This window comes from Bos javanicus, chromosome 12, assembly GCF_032452875.1.
Source record: "Bos javanicus breed banteng chromosome 12, ARS-OSU_banteng_1.0, whole genome shotgun sequence".
In the NCBI taxonomy this organism is placed as follows: domain Eukaryota; kingdom Metazoa; phylum Chordata; class Mammalia; order Artiodactyla; family Bovidae; genus Bos; species Bos javanicus.
In genome coordinates, this window is record NC_083879.1 from 36,057,542 (window position 1) to 36,078,398 (window position 20,857).

Below are 20,857 nucleotides of genomic sequence, written 5' to 3' on the forward strand. Positions count from 1 at the left end.
TGCTTACTCCTTGGAAGGAAAGTTATGACCAACCTAGATAGCATATTCAAAAGCAGAGACATTACTTTGCCAACAAAGGTTCATCTAGTCAAGGCTATGGTTTTTCCTGTGGTCATGTATGGATGTGAGAGTTGGACTGTGAAGAAAGCTGAGCGCCGAAGAATTGATGCTTTTGAACTGTGGTGTTGGAGAAGACTCTTGAGAGTCCCTTGGACTGCAAGGAGATCCAACCAGTCCATTCTGAAGGAGATCAGCCCTGGGTGTTCTTTGGAAGGAATGATGCTGAAGCTGAAACTCCAGTACTTTGCCCACCTCATGCAAAGAGTTGACTCATTGGAAGAGACTGTGATGCTGGGAGGGATTCGGGGCAGGAGGAGAAGGGGACGACAGAGGATGAGATGGCTGGATGGCATCACTGATTCGATGGATGTGAGTCTGAGTGAACTCCGGGAGTTGGTGATGGACAGGGAGGCCTGGCGCGCTGCGATTCATAGGGTTGCAAAGAGTCGGACACGACTGAGCGACTGAACTGAACTGAACTGAAACCTTCCAAGCGGCCACCACACAGATCCTGCAAAGGAGGGATCCTGAGTGCGGAGGCCAGGGCACCTCTGACAGACAGGAAGGTGAGAGGAGGCCGAGGGGCCGGAGGGGAGAGGGTTGGGGGCCACAGCAGGGTCCCCACCCTCGCTCCACACGTGCTGGGCCCTGTGTGAGGACTGGAACATGGCGAGTCCTCACCTATTTGCTGAGCAAATGGAAAAGAAAATCTGTGGGGATCAGTGTGATACAGACACGTCTATTAGGAGAACAAGCTGTTTCAACATTTCAATGGTTTGTTGAAATTTTTTGTGAGCAAATGCTATTAGTTAATGAACACTCTTCTGTGAATTAATGCCAGACCTTAAGCTAAAGAGCCCAGGGCTTTCCTTTATTGATTTTCTTAATGAGCAGACTTTATTTTTCTAGGTTTAGGCTTATAAAAAAGCTGAGCAGAAAGTGTAGAGGGCTCCCATATACCACCTCTCCCCTACACAGTTTCTCCCAATTTCAACATCCTCCAAACACATGGTACCCTTGTTATTAATACCGTGGACGAACCCACATTGACATGTCATCGTTGCCCAGAGTCCGTGGTCTACACTGGGGGGTCACTCTTGCATTGGACTTGCTACGGGTTTGGATACATGGACAATGACGTGTATCCACCATCATCATCTCATACAAAGCAAGCCTCCCTGGAATTCCTCTGTGCTCCACCTGTTCATCCCTCCCTCCCTCAAACCCTGAAACCACTGATCTTTTTACTGTTTCCATAGTTTTGCCTTTCCCAGAATGTCATGTAGATGGAATCATACAGTGTTTGGCCTTTTCAGATCGGCTTCTTTCATTTAGTTGTGTGCACATAAGTTTCCTCCATGTCTTTTCATGGCTTCACAGCTCATATCTAAATAATATTTCATTGTTTGGATGCACCACAGTTTATTTATCCATCACCTACTGAAGGACATCTTGGTTGCTTCCAAGTTTTGACCATTATGAATAAAAGTGCTACAAACATTTGTGTGCAGGTTTTTATGTTCATGTGGACATAAGTTTCCAGCTCCTTTGGGTAAATGCCACAAGCACAGTTGCTGGATTCCTGTGGTGAGACTTGTAAGAAACTGCCAAACCATCTTCCAAAGTGGCTATAAGTTTTGAATTCCCACCAGCAGGGAGCGAGGGTTCCTGTTGCCGCACAGCATTTGGACTTCCATGGATTTTCAGACGTTTTCATAGGTGTGTAGTGGGATCTCGCTGCTGTTTTTCTTTGCATTTCCCTGATAATATACAATGTGGAACATCTCTTCATGTGCTTATTTGCCGTCTGTGTGTCTCCTTTGGTGAGGTCTGGTAAGGTCTGTCAGAGAAGGCGATGGCACTCCACTCCAGTACTCTTGCCTGGAAAATCCCATGGACGGAGGAGCCTGGTAGGCTGCAGTCCATGGGGTTGCAAAGAGTCGGACACAACTGAGTGACTTCACTTTCACTTTTCACTTTCATGCATTGGAGAAGGAAATGGCAACCCACTCTAGTGTTCTTGCCTGGAGAATCCCAGGGACGGGGGAGCCTGGTAGGCTGCTGTCTACGGGGTTGCACAAAATTGGACACGACTGAAGTGACTTAGCAGCAGCAGCAGTTAAGGTCTGTGGCCTGTCCTTTCCTTCTCTTAACAGCTCTTTCGCAGAGCAGATATTTTTAATTTTAACGTAGCCCCAACCTAGCAATGGGCCTCCCTGGTTGCTTCAGATCGATCAGATCAGATCAGTCGCTCAGTCGTGTCCAACTCTTTGTGACCCCATGAATCGCAGCATACCAGGCCTCCCTGTCCATCACCAACTCCCAGAGTTTACCCAGACTCACGTCCATCAAGTCAGTGATACCATCCAGCCATCTCATCCTCTGTCGTCCCCTTCTCCTCCTGCCCCCAATCCCTCCCAGCATCACAGTCTTTTCCAATGAGTCAGCTCTTTGCATGAGGTGGGCAAAGTACTGGAGTTTCAGCTTCAGCATCATTCCTTCCAAAGAACACCCAGGGCTGATCTCCTTCAGAATGGACTGGTTGGATCTCCTTGCAGTCCAAGGGACTCTCAAGAGTCTTCTCCAACACCACAGTTCAAAAGCATCAATTCTTCAGCACTCAGCCTTCCTCACAGTCCAACTCTCACATCCATACATGACCACAGGAAAAACCATAGCCTTGACTAGATGAACCTTTGTTGGCAAAGTAATGTCTCTGCTTTTGAATATGCTATCTAGGTTGGTCATAACTTTCCTTCCAAGGAGTAAGCATCTTTTAATTTCATGGCTGCAGTCACCATCTGCAGTGATTTTGGAGCCCAGAAAAATAAAGTCTATAACTGTTTCCACTGTTTCCCCATCTATTTCCCATGAAGAGATGGGACCGGATGCCATGATCTTCGTTTTCTGAATGTTGAGCTTTAAGCCAACTTTTTCACTCTCCACTTTCACTTTCATCAAGAGGCTTTTGAGTTCCTCTTCACTTTCTGCCATAAGGGTGGTGGCATCTGCATATCTGAGGTTATTGATATTTCTCCCCGCAATCTTGATTCCAGCTTGTGCTTCTTCCAGTCCAGCGTTTCTCATGATGTACTCTGCATAAAAGTTAAATAAGCAGGGTGACAATATACAGCCTTGATGTACTCCTTTTCCTATTTGGAACCAGCCTGTTGTTTCATGTCCAGTTCTAACTGTTGCTTCCTGACCTGCATACAATTTCTCAAGAGGCAGGTCAGGTGGTCTGGTACTCCCGTCTCTTTCAGAATTTCCACAGTTTATTGTGATCCACACAGTCAAAGGTTTTGGCATAGTCAATAAAGCAGAAAAAGATGTTTTTCTGGAACTCTCTTGCTTTTTCCATGATCCAGCAGATGTTCGCAATTTGATCTCTGGTTCCTCTGCCTTTTCTAAAACCAGCTTGAACATCAGGAAGTTCACGGTTCACATATTGCTGAAGCCTGGCTTGGAGAATTTTGAGCATTACTTTACTAGCGTGTTGCTTAGCAGTAAAGAATCCGCCTGCTAATGCAGGATATACAGCTTCAATCCCTGGGTCAGGAAGATGCCCCTGGAGAAGGGATGGTAACCCACTCCAGTATTCTTGCCTGGAGAATCCCATGGACAGAGGAGCCTGGGAGGCTACAGTCACGGGGTTCACAAAGAGTTGGACACACTTTAGTGACTAAACAACAATAAGCCTAGCCATGTTTTCTTTCATGGACCATCCTTCTGGTGTTGTAGCTAAAAAGTCATTATCAAACCTAAGGTCACCTTTAGATCTCATCTCTTAGGCTGTCTTCTAAAGTTTTACAGTTTTGTATTTTACATTTAGAGCTGTGATCCATTTTGAATTTATTTCTGTGAAAGGTCTGTGTCTAGATTCCTTGTTTTTCCTTCCTTCTTTCTTCTTTCTTCCTTTTTCACTTTTTTTTTTTTTTTGCATGTGAAAGTCCAGGTGTTTCAGAACCATTTATTGAAAAGACTATCTTTTCTCCATTGAATTCCCTTTGCTCCTTCATCAAAATTCAGTTCACTTTATTTACCTGAGTCTGTCTCCAGCTCTCTGTTCTCCTCCATTGATCTGTTTTTCCATTCTTTAACCAGCACCACACTATCCTGATTCCTGTAGCTTTAGAGTAACTTTTCAAGCTGGATGGCAAACATCCTCCAACTTTGTTCTTCTTCAGTATTTTGCTGTCTATTCTGGGACTTTTGCCCCACTGCTCTTTTTCTGGTATAAGTTTTGTAATCAGCTTGCTTGTTAATGTATCCACAAATATCTCCCTGAGATTTAGATGGAGACAGCTCTATATCTAGAGACCAAGTTGCGAGAAGCAGACATCTTGGTAAGGTTGAGTCACCCTGTGCAAGAACACTACTGTGGGTTGAATTGGGTCCCCAGATGATATGCCGAAGTCCTACGCCCCAGGACTCGTGAATGTGAACTTCTTTGAAAAGAGAGATTTCCAGGTGTGATTAGTGAGGATGAGGCTGCACTGGATTAGGGTGGCCTTGAAGCTCAACATGACCATGGCCTTCTCAAGAGGAATGAACAGTGACCGCAGGGGAGACACAGACAGCCAGGGAGGCCGTGTGACACCGGAGGTAGAGACAGGAGGGAGGCCACCACCCGAAGCTGGACAGATGAGGGAACGGCTCCTGCAGTCTTCAGAGGGAGCACAGCCTGGCCCTAACTTTGCACAGAACTTCTAGACTCCAGAACTTCGAGAGAAAAAATTCTGTTGTTTTGTTCACTTGGTTTCTGATAGCTTGTTTACAGCAGCACTAAAAATCTAGTTCAAACATGAACTATCTCTGTTTATTTAGATGTGCTATCTATTTCACCAGAGGTTTTTTTTTTTTTTTTTCCATATAGTGCACATTAGTTAGGTTTATATTTAAGCATTTAATTTTTTTTTTTTTTTGAAGGCCAGGATAGGGCAGGGGAGGTAGCTTTCCTGGTGGTTCAGATGGTAGAGAATCTGCCTGTAATGCAGGACACCCAGGTTCAATCCCTGAGTTGGAAAGATCCCCTGGAGAAGGAAATGGCAACCCACTGAGTATTCTTGCCAGGAGAATCCCATGGACAGAGGCAGGATACAGTCCATGGGGTTGCAAGTGGCTAATGCACACACGGTGGTGGTTTAGTCTCTAAGTCGTGTCCAACTCTTTGCAGCCCCGTGGACTATAGCCTGTCAGGCTCCTCTGTCCATGGGATTTTCCAGGCAAGAATACTGGAGTGGGTTGCCATTTCCTTCTCTGTAATACACACACATAATACACATTTAATTTTTTGGTGCTATTACAAGCTTACAGTGTTTACAACTTCAAATTCCAGTTGTTCATTGCTGACATATAGGGAAGCAATTGACTTTTGCATATTAATCCTGTATCCTGTAACTTTCCTATAATTGTTTATTAGCTCCAAGAGAATTTTTATTGATTCTTTTTTGTCACGTATAAAATAAGACAGTTTTGTTAATTCCACTTCCTTCCATATCTGTAAGAGTTTGCATTTCCTCTTCTTGTGTTGTTACATTAAATGGCACCTCCAGTAGGATGTTGATGGACATGGTGCGGCCTTGTTCCTGATCTTAGGAGAAAGTATTGAAACGTTAAGAAACAAATAACAGGAAAAAAGTCAGCACCATGGGGCTGGTACAGATCACAAGAACAGGAGAAAGAGATGTTTTTTGTCTGGCATTGAGCTGGCCCATTTTGGTCACCCGAGCAAATGCAACACAATCTCGTGGCTGCTCTGGAAGGTTCCTTCCTCGATGGTCCTGGAACAGCTGCCATCACTCCAGAGCAAAACTGCTCAGGCGGCATTGCGTGGATCCCATGTTGGAGTGGGAACGTAAGCAGTCCTTCTTCAAGAGCAAAAGCCGTTTCTAGGATCAGCTGTTGTGTCGAGAGACAAATCAATCAAGATGCAAGCCCTGATGGAGCCTCATCTGCTGAGTGGGAAGCACCCTGCCTGGTGCTGTGGAAATTAGAAAAGGTCTTGCCCGCTTGTCGCTCAGTCGTGTCTGACTCTGTGACCCCATGAACTGTAGCCTGCAGACTTCTCTGTCCACGGGATTCTCCAGGCAAGAATACTGCAGTGGGTTGCCATGCCCTTCTCCAGGGGACCTTCCTGACCCAGGGATCAAACGAAAGTCTCCTGAATTGCAGGCAGACTCTTTACTAGATGAGCCACCAGGGAAGCCCAGAAAAGGTCTTGAAATGCTTATAATCCCCAAAGATGTTTACAGCCTGCTTATAAAGTTGAGGTATTTTACTACACTAATGCTGTGCCTGGCTGGAACATTTGTCTGGTGGGGAGGCGGGGAAGGAGACTGGAAAAGGGCCTGTTGGAGGAGGGTGGAGGGTGATAGAGGACCCGCCAAACCTTCAAAGCCACAAACGCATGATGGCAGCAGGTCTGTCTCCTGGAAAAGCCCTGGAACAGATTTTTATCTCTCTCCACCCCTACCTACAAGACATTCCAGGGGCCCAACTGTGTTCTCTCTCTGTCTCCAAAGCAATTTTCAGAGAACTTCCTTCTCTTCAAATACAGTATTTAGGAAGAAGGGTTTTTAATATAGAGTCTTGGTTCAGCTTCCACCACCCCAGAGAGACATCTCAGGCCTCACCACCAACCCTCTGCCTTGGAGAAGTGCAGATGACAGCCCCTGGTTTGGGGAAGAGGGTAGGACTCAGTTACCAGTTCATTGAAATAAGCAAGACATGTCCCCTGTCTGCAGTGGGACAGGTTTGAACCTGTAAAGCCTGGTCTCTAAGTGGCTTCCACCATTCCCACCGCACTGGACCCTGTGGCCACTACCTGGGGCGCCCCTGGGGCTCCAAGGTGACCTGCTGGAGGTGGTGCGGGGGTGGCGGAGAAGGCCCTCTCTGCTTCCTCCGGAGGAGGTGGCAAAGGGTGGAAGTGATCAGTAAAACAACCGCTTTAATTCTTTTTTTTTTTAATTGGAGGCTAATCACTTTACAATATTTTATTGGTTTTGCCATACATCAACATGAATCCGCCACGGGTGTACACGTGTTCCCCATCCTGAACCCCTCTCCCACATCCCTCCCCATACCATCCCTCTGGATCATCCCAGTGCACCAGCCCCAAGCATCCTGTATAATTCTAACAAGCCGTCAGTAATGAATGAAGACCCACAGTCTCTGTGCCTCCAGGCTGCTCTCCGAGAGAGGGCCCTGCAGGCACCTGGCAAAGCGGGGGTGCGTCGGGCAAAGACACCGCCTCCCTCACGCTGAGCGCAACCCGTTCGGCCTCGGAAGCCTCGCTGCGGGCCCACCAGCCCGGGAGGTCCCTGGGGGACCCCAGTCAGGCCCCCAGGTTCTCAGTCGAGAAGCCGCCCTGCCCCAGGGCGGGCTCTGGCCCCCCAGTCCCCGGTGTTGCGGGGAGACCTGAGCCGCTTCACTAGTCCGGGACCAGACTGAGCCAGGCCGCGCGCCCCGCGACCCCAAATGGAGGAAGAAGAGGAGGCCTGCCCCGCAGCCCGAGCCCCGCACCCCCGTGCGCCCCACACCCCGTGAGCCCCGCACCTCCATGCGCCCTCGTGAGCCCCGCACCCCCGTGCATCCCCGTGAGCCCCGCGCCCCCAACCCCCGTGTGCCCCGGGGCGGGCGCTCTCTGATCCCCGCGCGCTGGCCTCTCGCCTCCCGCCAGAGAAGCGTCAGGACAGAGGCGGGGTGGGGCGCGGTTAAAAGGCGCTGCAGGTGGGAGCCGGGCCATCCCCAAGAGGAGCGGGCGGAGGGCCCTGCAGACGCCCCATACCGCCGAGCCCGCGGCGCCCGGCCCTTCCTGCCAGTCCGGCTGCGACCGAGGCGGGGGCGCCGCCCTGGGACCCCGCGCCCAGAGCGCGCGCAGTAGGCGAGCGGCGGGAGGGGGGCGCGCCATCCATCTCGGCCGCAGAAATTGCATCCAGAAGCCGGAGCAGGTAGGTCGGCGCCCGCGGTCCCCTGGCCCTCAGCAACCCCCCTCCGCGCCCCTGTCGGCGACCCTGTTCCGGCGTACAGTCGGCCAGATCCTCCTGCGCCCCGCATCCTCCCGCCCGCCGCCGGCTTGCTCGCAGGAACGAGGATGGACTGGTTTGACTTTTCCCCGGGTCCCCCCGGACTTGCACAGCAGGTTTTATAGAAGCCTCACGCCGAGTGTGTTCAAGGGCCCCTTTCCCCCACTTCCTCTGCTGCGGTTTGGTGTGTCTTGGCTTTCACGGGTCACTGGCAAGGTCGGGCTCGCGTTTGGGGGCGCGGGACTAACCAACAAACCCAGGGAGAACTGGCGGGAGTGGCCCGTGATGTCAGCCGGAGCGCCTGTGGGCCACACGTGACAAGAAAACAGTCACTGGACAACAGTAATTAAGTGTCACTGGTGACACATCTCAGTTAAAAGGCAGAGGCACCAAAGACCTCTTCCCTCTGGTGGGGGAGACGGGCCGGGTATCACCTGGCACAGGTGTGTGGTTGTGACCGGTTTGGCCGCCCTTCCTGGAGAGTGGACAGAGTGTGAGGTGAGTGCGGACGGAGTGTAAGATGAGTGTGAGCTGGACACATCTGTGGACCCCGAGGGGCTGGGGGCCTGCAACCACACAGGCAGGGGCCAGCGACCCTGGCATCGCCTCCCCAGGTGGCATTTCACTGTGAGTTGAGTGCCTGGTTGAATTCATCCAGGCGCCCTTGCTCTCTTTCTCAGGCAGACTTGATGCCACAGAAGCCTTTTCTTGCCCCAGCTCTGGCCAGTGTTCTAGAAGAGACTCCTGCCCCAGCCAGGCTCCTTAGAATTGCAGGACTCACAGAGCCTTGTGTGCTGCTCGTCCGGAGACTCTGGGGTGACATGGGAACCCTGCCAGGCAGGGGAGATGGGTTATGAAGAGAGGAGCCTGCGACATAACTGGGGGGGTCCCACTTGCCGTCACCCCGTTGACCCAACCCGGAAGATGCCAGTCGGTTCAGCTGCTCCACTGTATGAAAACAAAGTCTGATACCGGAAACGGGCACTTCATTCTCCTTTTCTGACTTTTCTGAATTATGAGAGCTTTAAGAAGGAAAAGAACCAGCAGAGGTTCTGACTGAACAATTTCAATAGGGTGTGAGGAGACTCACCACACTCCCCAGCTAGTTCTCAGTGTCCCAGGAGCTGTGAGTGGTTTGTATACTTTTGTTAAAATGTTAGAATGAAATTGTGGGAAAATAATTTCCAGCCCAGGGTTCCAAGTCTGCAAAGGTGACTCCATTGTCATGTTAAGATTTCTGTTTGACACACTTGATCCGTGAGAATGAAACTGGGTCCCTGAGGGCTTTTTCTGTTTTTATTCCCAGGATCATTTAACTCCAGCTGGCCCTAAATGTTTGGAAGGCACACAGGTTTGCTTGAATGAACAGAAACGGCTAAATGGGAAAAAAAAAATTTTTTTTTAACTCTTTGAATTCTTAAATGGATTAAGAAGTACATATAATTCTATGAAGTATCCACTTTTATATTTAGACTCCATAGACTGGATTTTTTTTTTTTTCATTTTTACTGAGTTAATTTTGAAGAAGTATATGAGTCCTAAATCCATTTTATTTTTACTGGTCATTACTTTGAATGGACAGTTGATGAATTTTTGAGTACTAAAATTTAAAATTCAGCTATCACATTGTCCCCTTGGATGACTTGAGATTTCTAGAGACAAAAGGAAAAGACTCTTTTTGATTAAGGAGAGAGTTTAAGGTTGTTTTTTTTTTCAGGCTGCTGACCTGGGGCTGAGGGAGTATATTTGATTCCTCAAATTCCATCTTCTTTTTCTTAAAGAAGGGAATGGGCTTGAGGTTCAGCATTGGGCATTCTTATCATTATTGTTTTTTTGTTATTATTATTTTGATAAGCAAAAGAATCCACACTAAAAATTTTATTTTTATTTTATTGTGTATTTGAAGTACGCAGCATCAGGAAACTGGCAGGGGCTAGACAACCCCCATAACAGTTCTGGGGATGAAGGAAAACTGGCACACCAGGGTCGTGCAGTGGACACCCAGGGAGGAGCCAAAGGGCTATGCACAGCTACTCTTTCTCCCTCTTGGGTCACATACTCATTGCCCTCGAAAGGTGCACTGGGTTCCTGTTCCTGGGGGATGCTGAGTGCCACTGGAGGCGGGGTGATGGGTGATCGGTAATTGATGGTGCAGGAAAACAATGGCCTGGAAGAGGGACCCTCACCTGGAGTCCTCTCTGGCCGAAGAGCCGTGAGTCCTTGACCGGAGCCCAGGGTGCTGGTTTTGCATTGGCCTGATTGCCTCTTATCAGCACAGGCTTTTCCATCATCCAGAGCTGATGCAGACGCAGTGAGGAGTGTCCTGTCCTCAGGTCCATCAGAGACTCGGGGATGAGTCATTGGAGGGAGTCCTGCCCTGGGAAATCTTCGCCTGGAGGCGGGTGCTGAAGGATGCGGTCGTTCCTGGGCCTTTAGTTTAGCTTCTGTTACCAGTGACACTGGAACAGCTTTGTCAGCCAAACTAGTTGTGAATAAATAAGTTTTAAAACAAAAAACTATTGCTGAGGCGGAATGTTAATGGACCTAAACTATTTGAATTGTAAGAGGGAAGCACAGTCTCTCTTCCTAGCACTGTCTCTTCATAAGTCAGGTCCCTGGTTCCCTATTTTCAGAGCAAAGCACTTGGGCTGCAGCCATGTGTCCAGTGAATACAGACACCACACAGCCCAGTGGTCTTTGCCTCCAGGAGGTTGAGCGTCACCATCTTCCTACAGCTGGAGACTGGGGCCAAGCAAACCTACTCTTTCCTTAAAGGAGAGTCAGGAAGGCGCCAGTTGAAAGAAACCAATCTGGGCCACAAGGAAAGAGTTAATATTGTACTTTTTATTGAAAAAGCTCCTCCCGTTGGCTGCAGCCTGCTTGAAGCCTGAAAGGAAAGAGGCACTTTGTTTAATACTAATTGTGGTGGTTCCGAGGGAGGCAGTTATTATGGAAAGTAATTTCCCCTGCAGGTCTCCTGCAACCAAAATGTTTCCAACAGGCTCAGCCCTGGCTCTCCTTCAGGGGATGGGGGGCTGCCCTCGGTCCTGGCGTGGAAGAGGCCTGGGGGCAGCAGCTACTGCCCAGCTGCTGGGTCCACACCCCCAGCTAGTCCCCTAGTGCTCCTAGTACAGAAGCCTCCAGGATGACAGACACCAGGAAGGGTGCGGACAGCCTAGGAAGATACTCTTTCTTTATTTAAAGGCAAATTGCTGATTTTAGTCAAAGTCCCCAGAGAAGTTGAAAGAAATAAAGCTGCCGCCAGGATAATTGTCCCTGTTTTTTAAGGAGATGCTCCAGGGGCAGGAGTGAAGGAATCTGCTCTAGAAAGTGGGGTCCTTACTTGGGGGGTGACCTCCTGACCTCTCCCTTGACGTCAGCCTCTCTGAATCCCTCCTAACCAGTGTGGCCTCTGGCTCTTGGGTTGGGGGGTGGGTGGGGGCTGTGCCTTTCTCAGGCAGCTGTGAAGAGAGAACTCAGGGAGGAAAGAGCCTTCTTACCAGTGGGAGAGTTTAAATTCTCTACACTTCGAAGAGTTTGAGAAACTGTGACCTTTATTTGATCAATCAAAAGCTTGCTGGTTGGGCATTGAGTCCACCCCACTTTTGTGGGAGAGGTCTTCTGGTTAACCGGAGAACATCTCCACCTTGTGAACGGACAGAAGGGACTTTCCGGGTGAGCGGCCACCGTGAAGTATGTCCAGACATCAGACGACCACGTTTCTTCCTCCCACTGGGCGTATCCCAGTGCTTCCAGAGGTCGAGGATGATGGCTGGGAGGATTTATTCTGACAACTTTCACCAGGAGCTGAGTCAATCCTACAGTCCACATCGTCTCCAACAAGGCTTTTAGATCAAAGACTCATTACCGTGGACTTGGAAATTCATCAGCCCATGGGGTCAGTGGTCTGAGCCTGGGACCAGTGTTCCCCACCAAGGTCCCCATGTCCCCACCCTCTGGGCACTCATACCGACTCCAATCAAAACTTTAAGGACCAGAAACTGCAACTTTAAAGAGTAGAAACTGCAACTTTAAAGAGTGTGCTTTTAAAGAGGTGTGCTTGTTTTTCCTCGGCTCTTTTTTTCAAAAAAGCAAAAACCTGGCTTTCTGACTGCAGATCTGCCTTTGGGTCCTGTCCTGGATCCACATAGGAGTCAAGCCTCTGGCTGCGAGCACCCGCGGGGCTCCTTCCAGCTCTGCCCCACCTCCAGGTCGATGCCCCTCTGCGTACAGGTCTTTCCGGGAACATGAGTGAAGAGCTGCCTGGGGAAACTGGGCTCCACTGTCCTCACCAGCCTGAGCTCTCGAACCTTCCCAACACCTTGTCATGCGGGTGTCCCTCATGAGGGACACGAGAACACTGGCTGCAGCAGTTGGCACACCCTGGACACACAGCCAGCTTCTCACAGTGTGAGAGCCCCCTTGGCCGGGACCCTGCTGGGCCCGGGGATTAAAGGGTGATGGCTGATGTCTGCATCCAGCAGATGCTCAATGAGTGCTGACCAGCGCTTAGGGTCTGTCGTTTGGTTGGCCCTGGTGACGGAAGGGAGGGAGGGAGGGCTTTCCCTGTACTTGGCTCTGACTGTTCTGGACAAAGAAAAAGACAGAAGAGGATGCTTCCAGCACTCTGTGCTCCATCCCCCTGCCCAGTGAGCGCCCATCTCACCCCCACCAGACAGTAGAGGAGGGTCCCATGCAGGGTGACGTGGATGGAGGCACGGCCTCCTGAGACCTTGAGTCTTCCCAAGAACATGTGCTCTAAAAGTCAAACCAAGGGCAAAAGATGAATTTCTCAGACTGCCAACCAAAATGGGGGCATCCTTTCACAGTATAGGATGTGAGAGAGCTGGCTTCTGAACACACCTGGGTATACCTGGGCTCAACTGGATACACTTGGACTCACCTGGGCTCACCTGAGTGCAACTGGGCACCACCTCCACCTCCCCAGTTGCCTCTTAGTATTAGCCAGTATGATGCCAAGGAAGCAGGTGGTGGACAGAGTGGGGGACCCTAAAGAGACTGTGGGGAGTCAGCCTGAAAGAGAGGAGCCTGACCCACATTCAAGTGCAAGAAAGTCTCCTGGGGTGGTGGACAAAAGGTTTTTGGGGGCATCTCCCTGTAAATGGGCATGAGAACCTGGTGAGCATGTTTTTTCTGAGGAGATGGTCTTTCCCTTTTAGAAGATTCTCAAAGGGTCCATTCTCCTCTGTTCTGAGTAGATGCTGACCAGCTCTCAGGTCTGCTTTTGGCGGTGCGGAGGCATCCACCATGTGAACTGTGCAGGTTCACAGTGGAGGCTCTACCTCAGGATACTGGATCAGGGCGTTGTCAGGGGGAACTCCACTGCAGGAGGGGCTGGCCCTCCACTTGTAGCTCTCGGTGTGAACTTGGAGCCCATCAGCATGGACCGGCACTTCCAGTGACGGGAGAGCAAAGTCAGCCTGTTTGTAGAAGCCTGTGGTTCTCTTCTGGAAGAGGCTCTTGGAGTAGCTATGGTACTAGGCTTCCTGAGAGCACGTGATTATGACAAATAATGTTGTTCGAGTCCCTTCTTAGTTTGCTGGGTAAAATGAATGATTTTTTTCCCCTCGGATAAGCCATTTAATGCATAAAATCTACTGAGAAACCTCTGTGATCCCTTGACCAGAGTGAAACGAGAATTAAAAGGGAGCTTATAAACGAATGTGTTTGCCTGTGTTCCTGGGTCAGTGTCAGGCAGCAACCTAACTTATAATTCGACTTCAGCTGAATCAAGATGAAGTCAGAAGGAGAAAAACAAAAATATCCTGTGTTAATGCATGTATGTGGAATCTAGAAAAATGGTACAGATGAACCTATTTCCAGGGCGGCAATAGAGACACAGACGTAGAGAACGGATTTGTGGACACAGAGTAGGAAGAGAGGGAGGGACGAACTTGGAGATTAGAATTGACGTCTATATACTGCTGCTGCTGCTGCTAGGTCGCTTGAGTCGTGTCCGACTCTGTGAGACGGCAGCCCACCAGGCTTCCCTGTCCCTGGGATTCTCCAGGCAAGAACACTGGAGTGGGTTGCCATTTCCTTCTCCAATGCATGAAAGTGAAAAGTGAAAGTGAAGTCGCTCAGTTGTGTCCGACTCTATCGACCCCATGGACTGCAGCCTACCAGGCTCCTCTGTCCATGGGATTTTCCAGGCAAAAGTACTGGAGTGGGGTGCCATCGCCTTCTCCAGATGTCTATACACTACCATGTGTAAAATAGATATTAATAGCTAGCAGGCAGCTATTGTATAACACGGAGCACTCAGCTCTGCTCTGTGATGACTAGACAGGTAGAATGGAGGGTGGGAGAGAAGGGATTTATGTATACATATAGCTGATTCACTTTGTTGTACAGCAGAAACTAACACAGCATTGTAAAGCAATTATATTCCTTTTTTTTTTAAAAAAGATGATCCTAAACCCTTATGAGAACTTGAGAGTGTTCTCAGGGTGGGTATTCCCCGCCACCAGAGACCTGCCTACTCGCAGGCAAGAGGGTGATGTCAAGAGAAAGGCTCCCGTCTGTGACATTAGAGCTGTTTTACACGGAGGGACCACCCCACTCACAACGCTTTGTTCTCACCTGAGCAGGGTGAAGCGGCAGCATGGACTGGGGCACTCTGCACACGTTCGTCGGGGGCGTGAACAAGCACTCCACCAGCATCGGGAAGGTGTGGGTCACCGTCCTCTTTGTCTTCCGCGTCATGATCCTGGTGGTGGCCGCCCAGGAGGTCTGGGGGGACGAGCAGGAGGACTTCGTGTGCAACACCCTGCAGCCCGGGTGCAGGAACGTGTGCTACGACCACTTCTTCCCCGTCTCGCACATCCGGCTCTGGGCGCTGCAGCTCATCTTCGTGTCCACGCCTGCCCTGCTGGTGGCCATGCACGTGGCCTACTACAGGCACGAGGCTGCCCGGCGATTCAGGCGGGGAGAGACGAGGAGTGAGTTCAAGGACCTGGAGGACATCAAGCGGCAGAAGGTCCGGATCGAGGGCTCGCTGTGGTGGACCTACACCAGCAGCATCTTCTTCCGCATCGTCTTCGAGGCTGCTTTCATGTATGTCTTCTACTTCCTGTACAATGGGTACCACCTGCCCTGGGTGCTGAAGTGCGGCATTCAACCCTGCCCCAACCTGGTGGATTGCTTCATCTCCCGGCCCACCGAGAAGACGGTCTTCACCATCTTCATGATCTCCGCATCCGTCATCTGCATGCTGCTCAACGTGGCCGAGCTGTGCTACCTGCTGCTCAAAGTGTGTTTCAGGAGGTCCAAGCGAGCGCAGACGCAGAAAGCACCCCCCAACCACGCCCTCAAGGAGAGTAAACAGAACGAGATGAACGAGCTGATTTCCGAGGCCGGGCAGAACGCCATCACCGGGTTTCCCAGTTAAACAGTGGAAGGCACCGCATAACTGGCTTTCCTAATTCATAGACACCTGAGTTAACTTCCTGTAGAATAACCGGGACGGGACCATGTGGTCCGTTCTTGACAACCAGGCCATGGTGTGACTTTACATGTGGGTTTCAATGGACAGTCTGACATGGGGGTATTTCCTGAAAACTTAAGGACATAACTGATGTCGATAAAGGACATTCATCTAGAAATCGATACTTTTATTAGGAGAAGATATTTTTATAGGATTGAATGTTTTAGTTCTGAATTTATATAAAGTATTTTTATAATGACTGGTCTTCTTTACCTGGAAAAACACAGTTAGTTTTCGAATCATCCCATAAGTGTCTAATATTTGAACTTACTCTGTCCTGTTGTAGATATCTGCATTGTCGTGAGCTGTCGTGGCTGTTAGGGTGGAAAGTGTTTGCTGTACAATGTATTTTCACTGCTTTCTGGGCATGGCCAGAGCTATATGGAAGGGGGAAGCTTTTCAAATGGGTGATTTGCAATCCTTATGAACAGCTGATGCAAGAATACACTCTCAATAAAGATGAGTCCGTTGCTGAAGCCATCTGGCTCAGGGTTTCTGTTCCATCTGGGGCGTCACATCCCTGGCGACCTGATCAGTGGGTTGGAGCAGTTGCCGGGGAGGCTGCGGGCTTGAGGCCGGAGTGGCTGGAGTCCATGGACTCCTGCTCTCTCTTCACGTCCCTTGAGGAGGGGAGGGTTAGGGTCAGTTGCTCCAGGACAAGGAAAGTGTCCTCAGGGTCAGCCCAGCCTTGACGGAGGCGGATGGGGAGGTTACACCCTTCTGTTGGGGGAGGGGCCCCTTCGGTCCATGGTGACCAGCAAGCACCCAGCTCTATGCCCACAGGTGGTATTGGGGTTCATGGGTGGACACAGATGCTCTTAGTGAGGGCATTGGGGCACCACCCAGGACCGGTCACTCCGCAGATGTCGCACACTAGGGCCACCCCTGTGAAAGCATGCAGTTGGCACACGGGCTAAGTGTAGAGACACCTAGAAAGCAAGGGATGGTCTCCAGGGTTCCAGACCCTGGAGTAGACCCCAGAAAAACAAAACGGTAAGTCTCATTTCCTTCAGAGTCTGAATTTCAGACATACTCTCTCATCCATAAATATTTAAGTAGTGATCCACAAAAATCAAGATCTAACCTATAAAAACAAAGCCACAAGGACTTCCCTGGCAGTCCAGTGGTCAGCACTCTGCGCTTCCGCTGCAGGGGACTTGGGTTAGATCCTGGATTGGGGAGCTAAGATCCCACAGGCCACATGGCACAGCCAATAAAAGCAAAACTACAATCTCCACGTGCAAAATCCAGCCGGCATCCGTAATCCCGGTGACGGTTTTTCTGGATAAACGGCTGTTTGCACAGGAAAAGCCCACAGACAGGAAGGGGGAGCATTGGGAGGTGGGTGAGACGGCCCTGGTGGCACCCCCTCCGCGTGGGAGAGGTATTTCCTCTCGGGGCTCTCAGCCGGCCCCTGCCTCTTCCATTTTCCATCTCTTCTCTGCTCCTTCACCATCCTCAATGCTCCTGCTCCCAGAGCCGTCTCTGGCCACCCATCAGGGTCTGAGGCGGTGGTTACACTGCCTACCTCCCCCCGCCCCCCACCTCCCAGCGCCTCCCCCCAGCCCGGAGGGCCTGTGACGCTCTGACACCAGCGCAGTGGCTTCTCCTTGAGGCACTGCCCCAACCCTGCACTGGCTCCTCCCCTCCTCTGAGGGAGACCTTTCCTTCCCTTCCTGCACCCTTCCTTATGAGATGTTATCCCCACTTGACAGATGAAGCCACTGCGGTCAGAGAGGTCAAATAACTTGTCCAAGCTCACCCAGCTAATAAGCAGCAGAGCCAAGGTTCAAAGCAGGCTGACGGTGTCCGGGGTCGGTGCCCTCACTGCGGGCTCCCAAAGCTCCTTGCTTGGGGACCATGACACCACGAGGCCATCCCCTCCCACCTGGCTCCAGCAACCACCTGGATGACTCTAAAGCAAATCCCAGACAGATGATTTCATCTGGAGATATTTTTGTATGGATCTTTAAGGAGCATAGACTAAACTTTTAAAACAAAAACACAATGCCACCTTCACACTAAAAAGCCAGTCTGTGTTCATAATTCCCAAATTGTCCTATTGATGCTCTTTTCTTTTTTAAATTAAACTTATTATTTTGAGGTAATTATAGACTCACATGTAGACATAGGGCTTCCCTGGTGGCTCAGTGGTAAAGAATCTGCCTACAATGCAGGAGACCCCAGTTCAATCCCTGGGTCAGGAAAATCCCCTGGAGAAGGGAAAGGCAACCCACACCAGTATTCTTACCTGGAAAATCCCATGGACAGAGGAGCCTGGTGGGCTACATCCATGGGGTCTCAAAGAGTCAGACACAACTGGTGTGCTCCTTTCCTGAGTGTTCAGTCATGTCTGACTCTTTGCAATCCTGTGGACTGTAGCCTGCCAGGCTCCTCTGTCCAGGGGATTTCCCAGGCAAGAATGCTGGAGTGGGTTGCCATTTCCTCCTCCAGGGGATCTTCCCCACCCAGGAATGGAGCCTGCATCTCCTGTACTGCAGGCGGATTCTTTACCACTGAACCAGTGGGGAAGCCCGTGGCCCTTTTATACCCACACCTAGTAACCCCCTCTTCCGATCCCACCCACTCCTAGAAACCACTAATCTGCTCACCATTTCTCTGATTTCATCATTCCAAAAGTTGCATGGAAGGAATCATGCAGTGTGCAAGGACTGGGACTGGACTTTTTTTCCTCAGTGTTATTCTCTGGAGGTTTACACGGGCCTGACACCAAGAGCTTGTCCCCATGGCTGGACTGCATGGTGGTTGCACATTTCAGTTTTTAAAAATCACCAAGATGTTTTCCAGAGTAACTGCATCATTACACATCCCCACCAGCAACATCTGAGTCACCAGGTCTTTCTTGAGCTTCTTTAGCATTTGGTGTGGTCACTACGTTCCATTCATATTTCATTTAGCCTTTTTTTTTAGTAACCATTTTTCTAATTGAAGTATAGTTAACAGTTAATTTACAGTGATGTGTTAGTTAGCTTCAGGTGAACAGCAAAGTGATTCAGTTTATATATATAAACTGAATATATGTATATTCTTTATCAGATTGCTTCACATTATAGGTTATTACAAGACACTGAATATAGCTTCCATGTCATTTTGTCATTGTGATAGGCATGTTTCATGTGCATTTCCTAAATGGCTATTGAACTTGACCACATTTTGGTGTTTATTTGCCATCTCTCTGTCCTCTTCATGTCTTTCACTCATTCTCTAACTGGGTTGTTTTTCTACTGTTGAAGTTTTGAGAGATTTGGACTGTGAAGAAGGCTGAGCACCGAAGAATTGATGCTTTTGAACTGTGGTGTTGGAGAAGACTCTTGAGAGTCCCTTGGCTGCAAGGAGATCCAACCAGTCCATTCTGAAGATCAGCCCTGGGATTTCTTTGGAAGGAATGATGCTAAAGCTGAAACTCCAGTACTTTGGCCACCTCATGCAAAGAGCTGACTCATTGGAAAAGACTCTGATGCTGAGAGGGATTGGGGACAGGAGGAGAAGGGGACGACAGAGGATGAGATGACTGGATGGCATCACTGACTCGATGGACATGAGTCTGGGTGAACTCCGGGAGTTGGTGATGGACAGGGAGGCCTGGCATGCCGCGATTCATGGGGTCACAAAGAGTCAGACACGACTGAGCGACTGAACTGAACTGATATACTGTAAATATGAGTCCTTGGACAGAGATAGTGGTTTGTAAATATTTTTCACTCTGTGACTTTTCTTTTTGTCTTTTTAATAGGGTCTTCTGAAAAGCAACAGATTTTCGTTTTAATGAAGTTGAAAGTTCTTTTCACTTTATGGGTTGTGGCTTTGGTGTCAAGTCTAAGAACTCTTTGCCTAGTCCTAGAGTCCAAAGTTTTTTCCTATGATTTTGCTAAAAGCCGTCTAGTTTTATGCTCTACATTGAAGTCTGTGGTCATTTTTTTGTTAATTTTTATAAAAGGTCTGAGACTTTTTAACAAATGAGGTTCATTTGTAGCCTGCCGGCATCCAGCTGCCCAGCATTACGTGATGAAAGGTGCTCTTCCCCTATTGAGTGGCTTTTGCATTTTGTTAAAAATCAACAGGGCACTTTTTGTGTGGGGCTACTTCTCGGTTCTCTGTTCCTCTGACCCCTGTTCTCTCACCAGCACCACGGACCAGATTCTTGTGCTACATAAATAAGTCATGAATGCCAGAGCGATTCCTCCCTCTCTATTCTCCTTTTTCAAACTTTCTCAGCTATTCTATTTCCTTTGTCTTTCCATATAAACTTTATAATAATTTTGTCTGTATTTACAAAAAAATTTGCTGCATTTTTTATTGCTGTGTTTTTTTATTAAAAAACATTAAACTTGTATATCAATTTGGAGAGAATTGACATCTTTATTTTGTCAAATCTTATCCGTAAACACAGCATGTTTGTTTATTTACATCATCTTTGATTTCTTTCATCAGCATCTCATAGTTTTCAGCATAGGAGTCACAAACATTTTATTTTATGTAAAAAGTAAAAAGATTTACTTTTAAGTATTTCATTTTCTTTGAGTGATCGTGAATAGCATTATAATCTCAGTGTTCACATGTTCATTGCCGGTATATAGAAATAAATGTACTTCTTGGTTTATTTGCTGTATCCTGTGATCTTGCTGAATTCATGTATCAGTTCTGGAGTTTTACAGTTTCCCCAGGATTTATGTATAGACAGTCATATCATCTGCAAATAGGGGTAGTTTGTGTTTTTGTTTTTATTTTGGCTGCGCTGAGTCTTTGCTGCTGGGCGTGGGCCTTCTCTAGTTGCGGAGAGTAGGGGTTACTCTTCATTGTGGTGGGCGGGCTTCTTGCTGCAGAGGCTTCTCTTGTTGCAGAGCACAAGCTCTGGGTGCCGGGGCTTCTGTAGTTCTGGTGAATAGGCTTTGTTGCCCCATAGCACATAGTCACGAAGAGTTGGACACAACTGAGTGACTTCACTTTCACTTTTCACTTTCATGCATTGGAGAAGGAAATGGCAACCCACTCCAGTGTTCTTGCCTGGAGAATCCCAGGGATGGGGAAGCCTGGTGGGCTGCCGTCTATGGGGTCGCACAGAGTCGGACACGACTGAAGCGACGCAGCAGCAGCAGCAGCAGCAGCACGTAGGATCTTCCTGGACCAGGGATGGAACGCACGTCCCTTGCGTTGGCAGGTGGATTCTCATCCACCAGGGAAGTCCTCGAGATAGTTTTATCTCTTCCATTATGGTTTGTGTATCTTATATTAATTTTTCTTG

General features: G+C 49.1%; 1 protein-coding gene across 3 annotated transcripts; it reads left to right on the plus strand.

Moving 5' to 3' along the window:
- The first annotated feature begins 7,935 nt into the window (after nt 1-7,935).
- GJB6 (gap junction protein beta 6) lies at nt 7,936-16,070 on the plus strand. 3 transcript variants are annotated; one of them, XM_061435013.1, is made up of 3 exons: nt 8,416-8,585; nt 9,394-9,438; nt 14,699-16,070. In XM_061435013.1, the coding sequence occupies exon 3, from the start codon at nt 14,713-14,715 to the stop codon at nt 15,496-15,498; it is 786 nt and encodes a 261-aa protein (XP_061290997.1). In that variant the 5' UTR covers nt 8,416-8,585; nt 9,394-9,438; nt 14,699-14,712; the 3' UTR covers nt 15,499-16,070. The 3 variants fall into 3 exon arrangements, with proteins under 3 accessions (XP_061290996.1, XP_061290995.1, XP_061290997.1); XM_061435012.1 differs by lacking the exons at nt 8,416-8,585; nt 9,394-9,438 and adding an exon at nt 7,936-8,012; XM_061435011.1 differs by lacking the exon at nt 9,394-9,438 and having other exon boundaries at nt 8,398-8,585.
- The last annotated feature ends 4,787 nt before the right edge of the window (nt 16,071-20,857 follow it).

Bases quoted from the DNA above. Each gene is read 5' to 3' on its own strand.
- GJB6 (XM_061435012.1), top strand. From the start codon at position 14,713: ATGGACTGGGGCACTCTGCACACGTTCGTCGGGGGCGTGAACAAGCAC.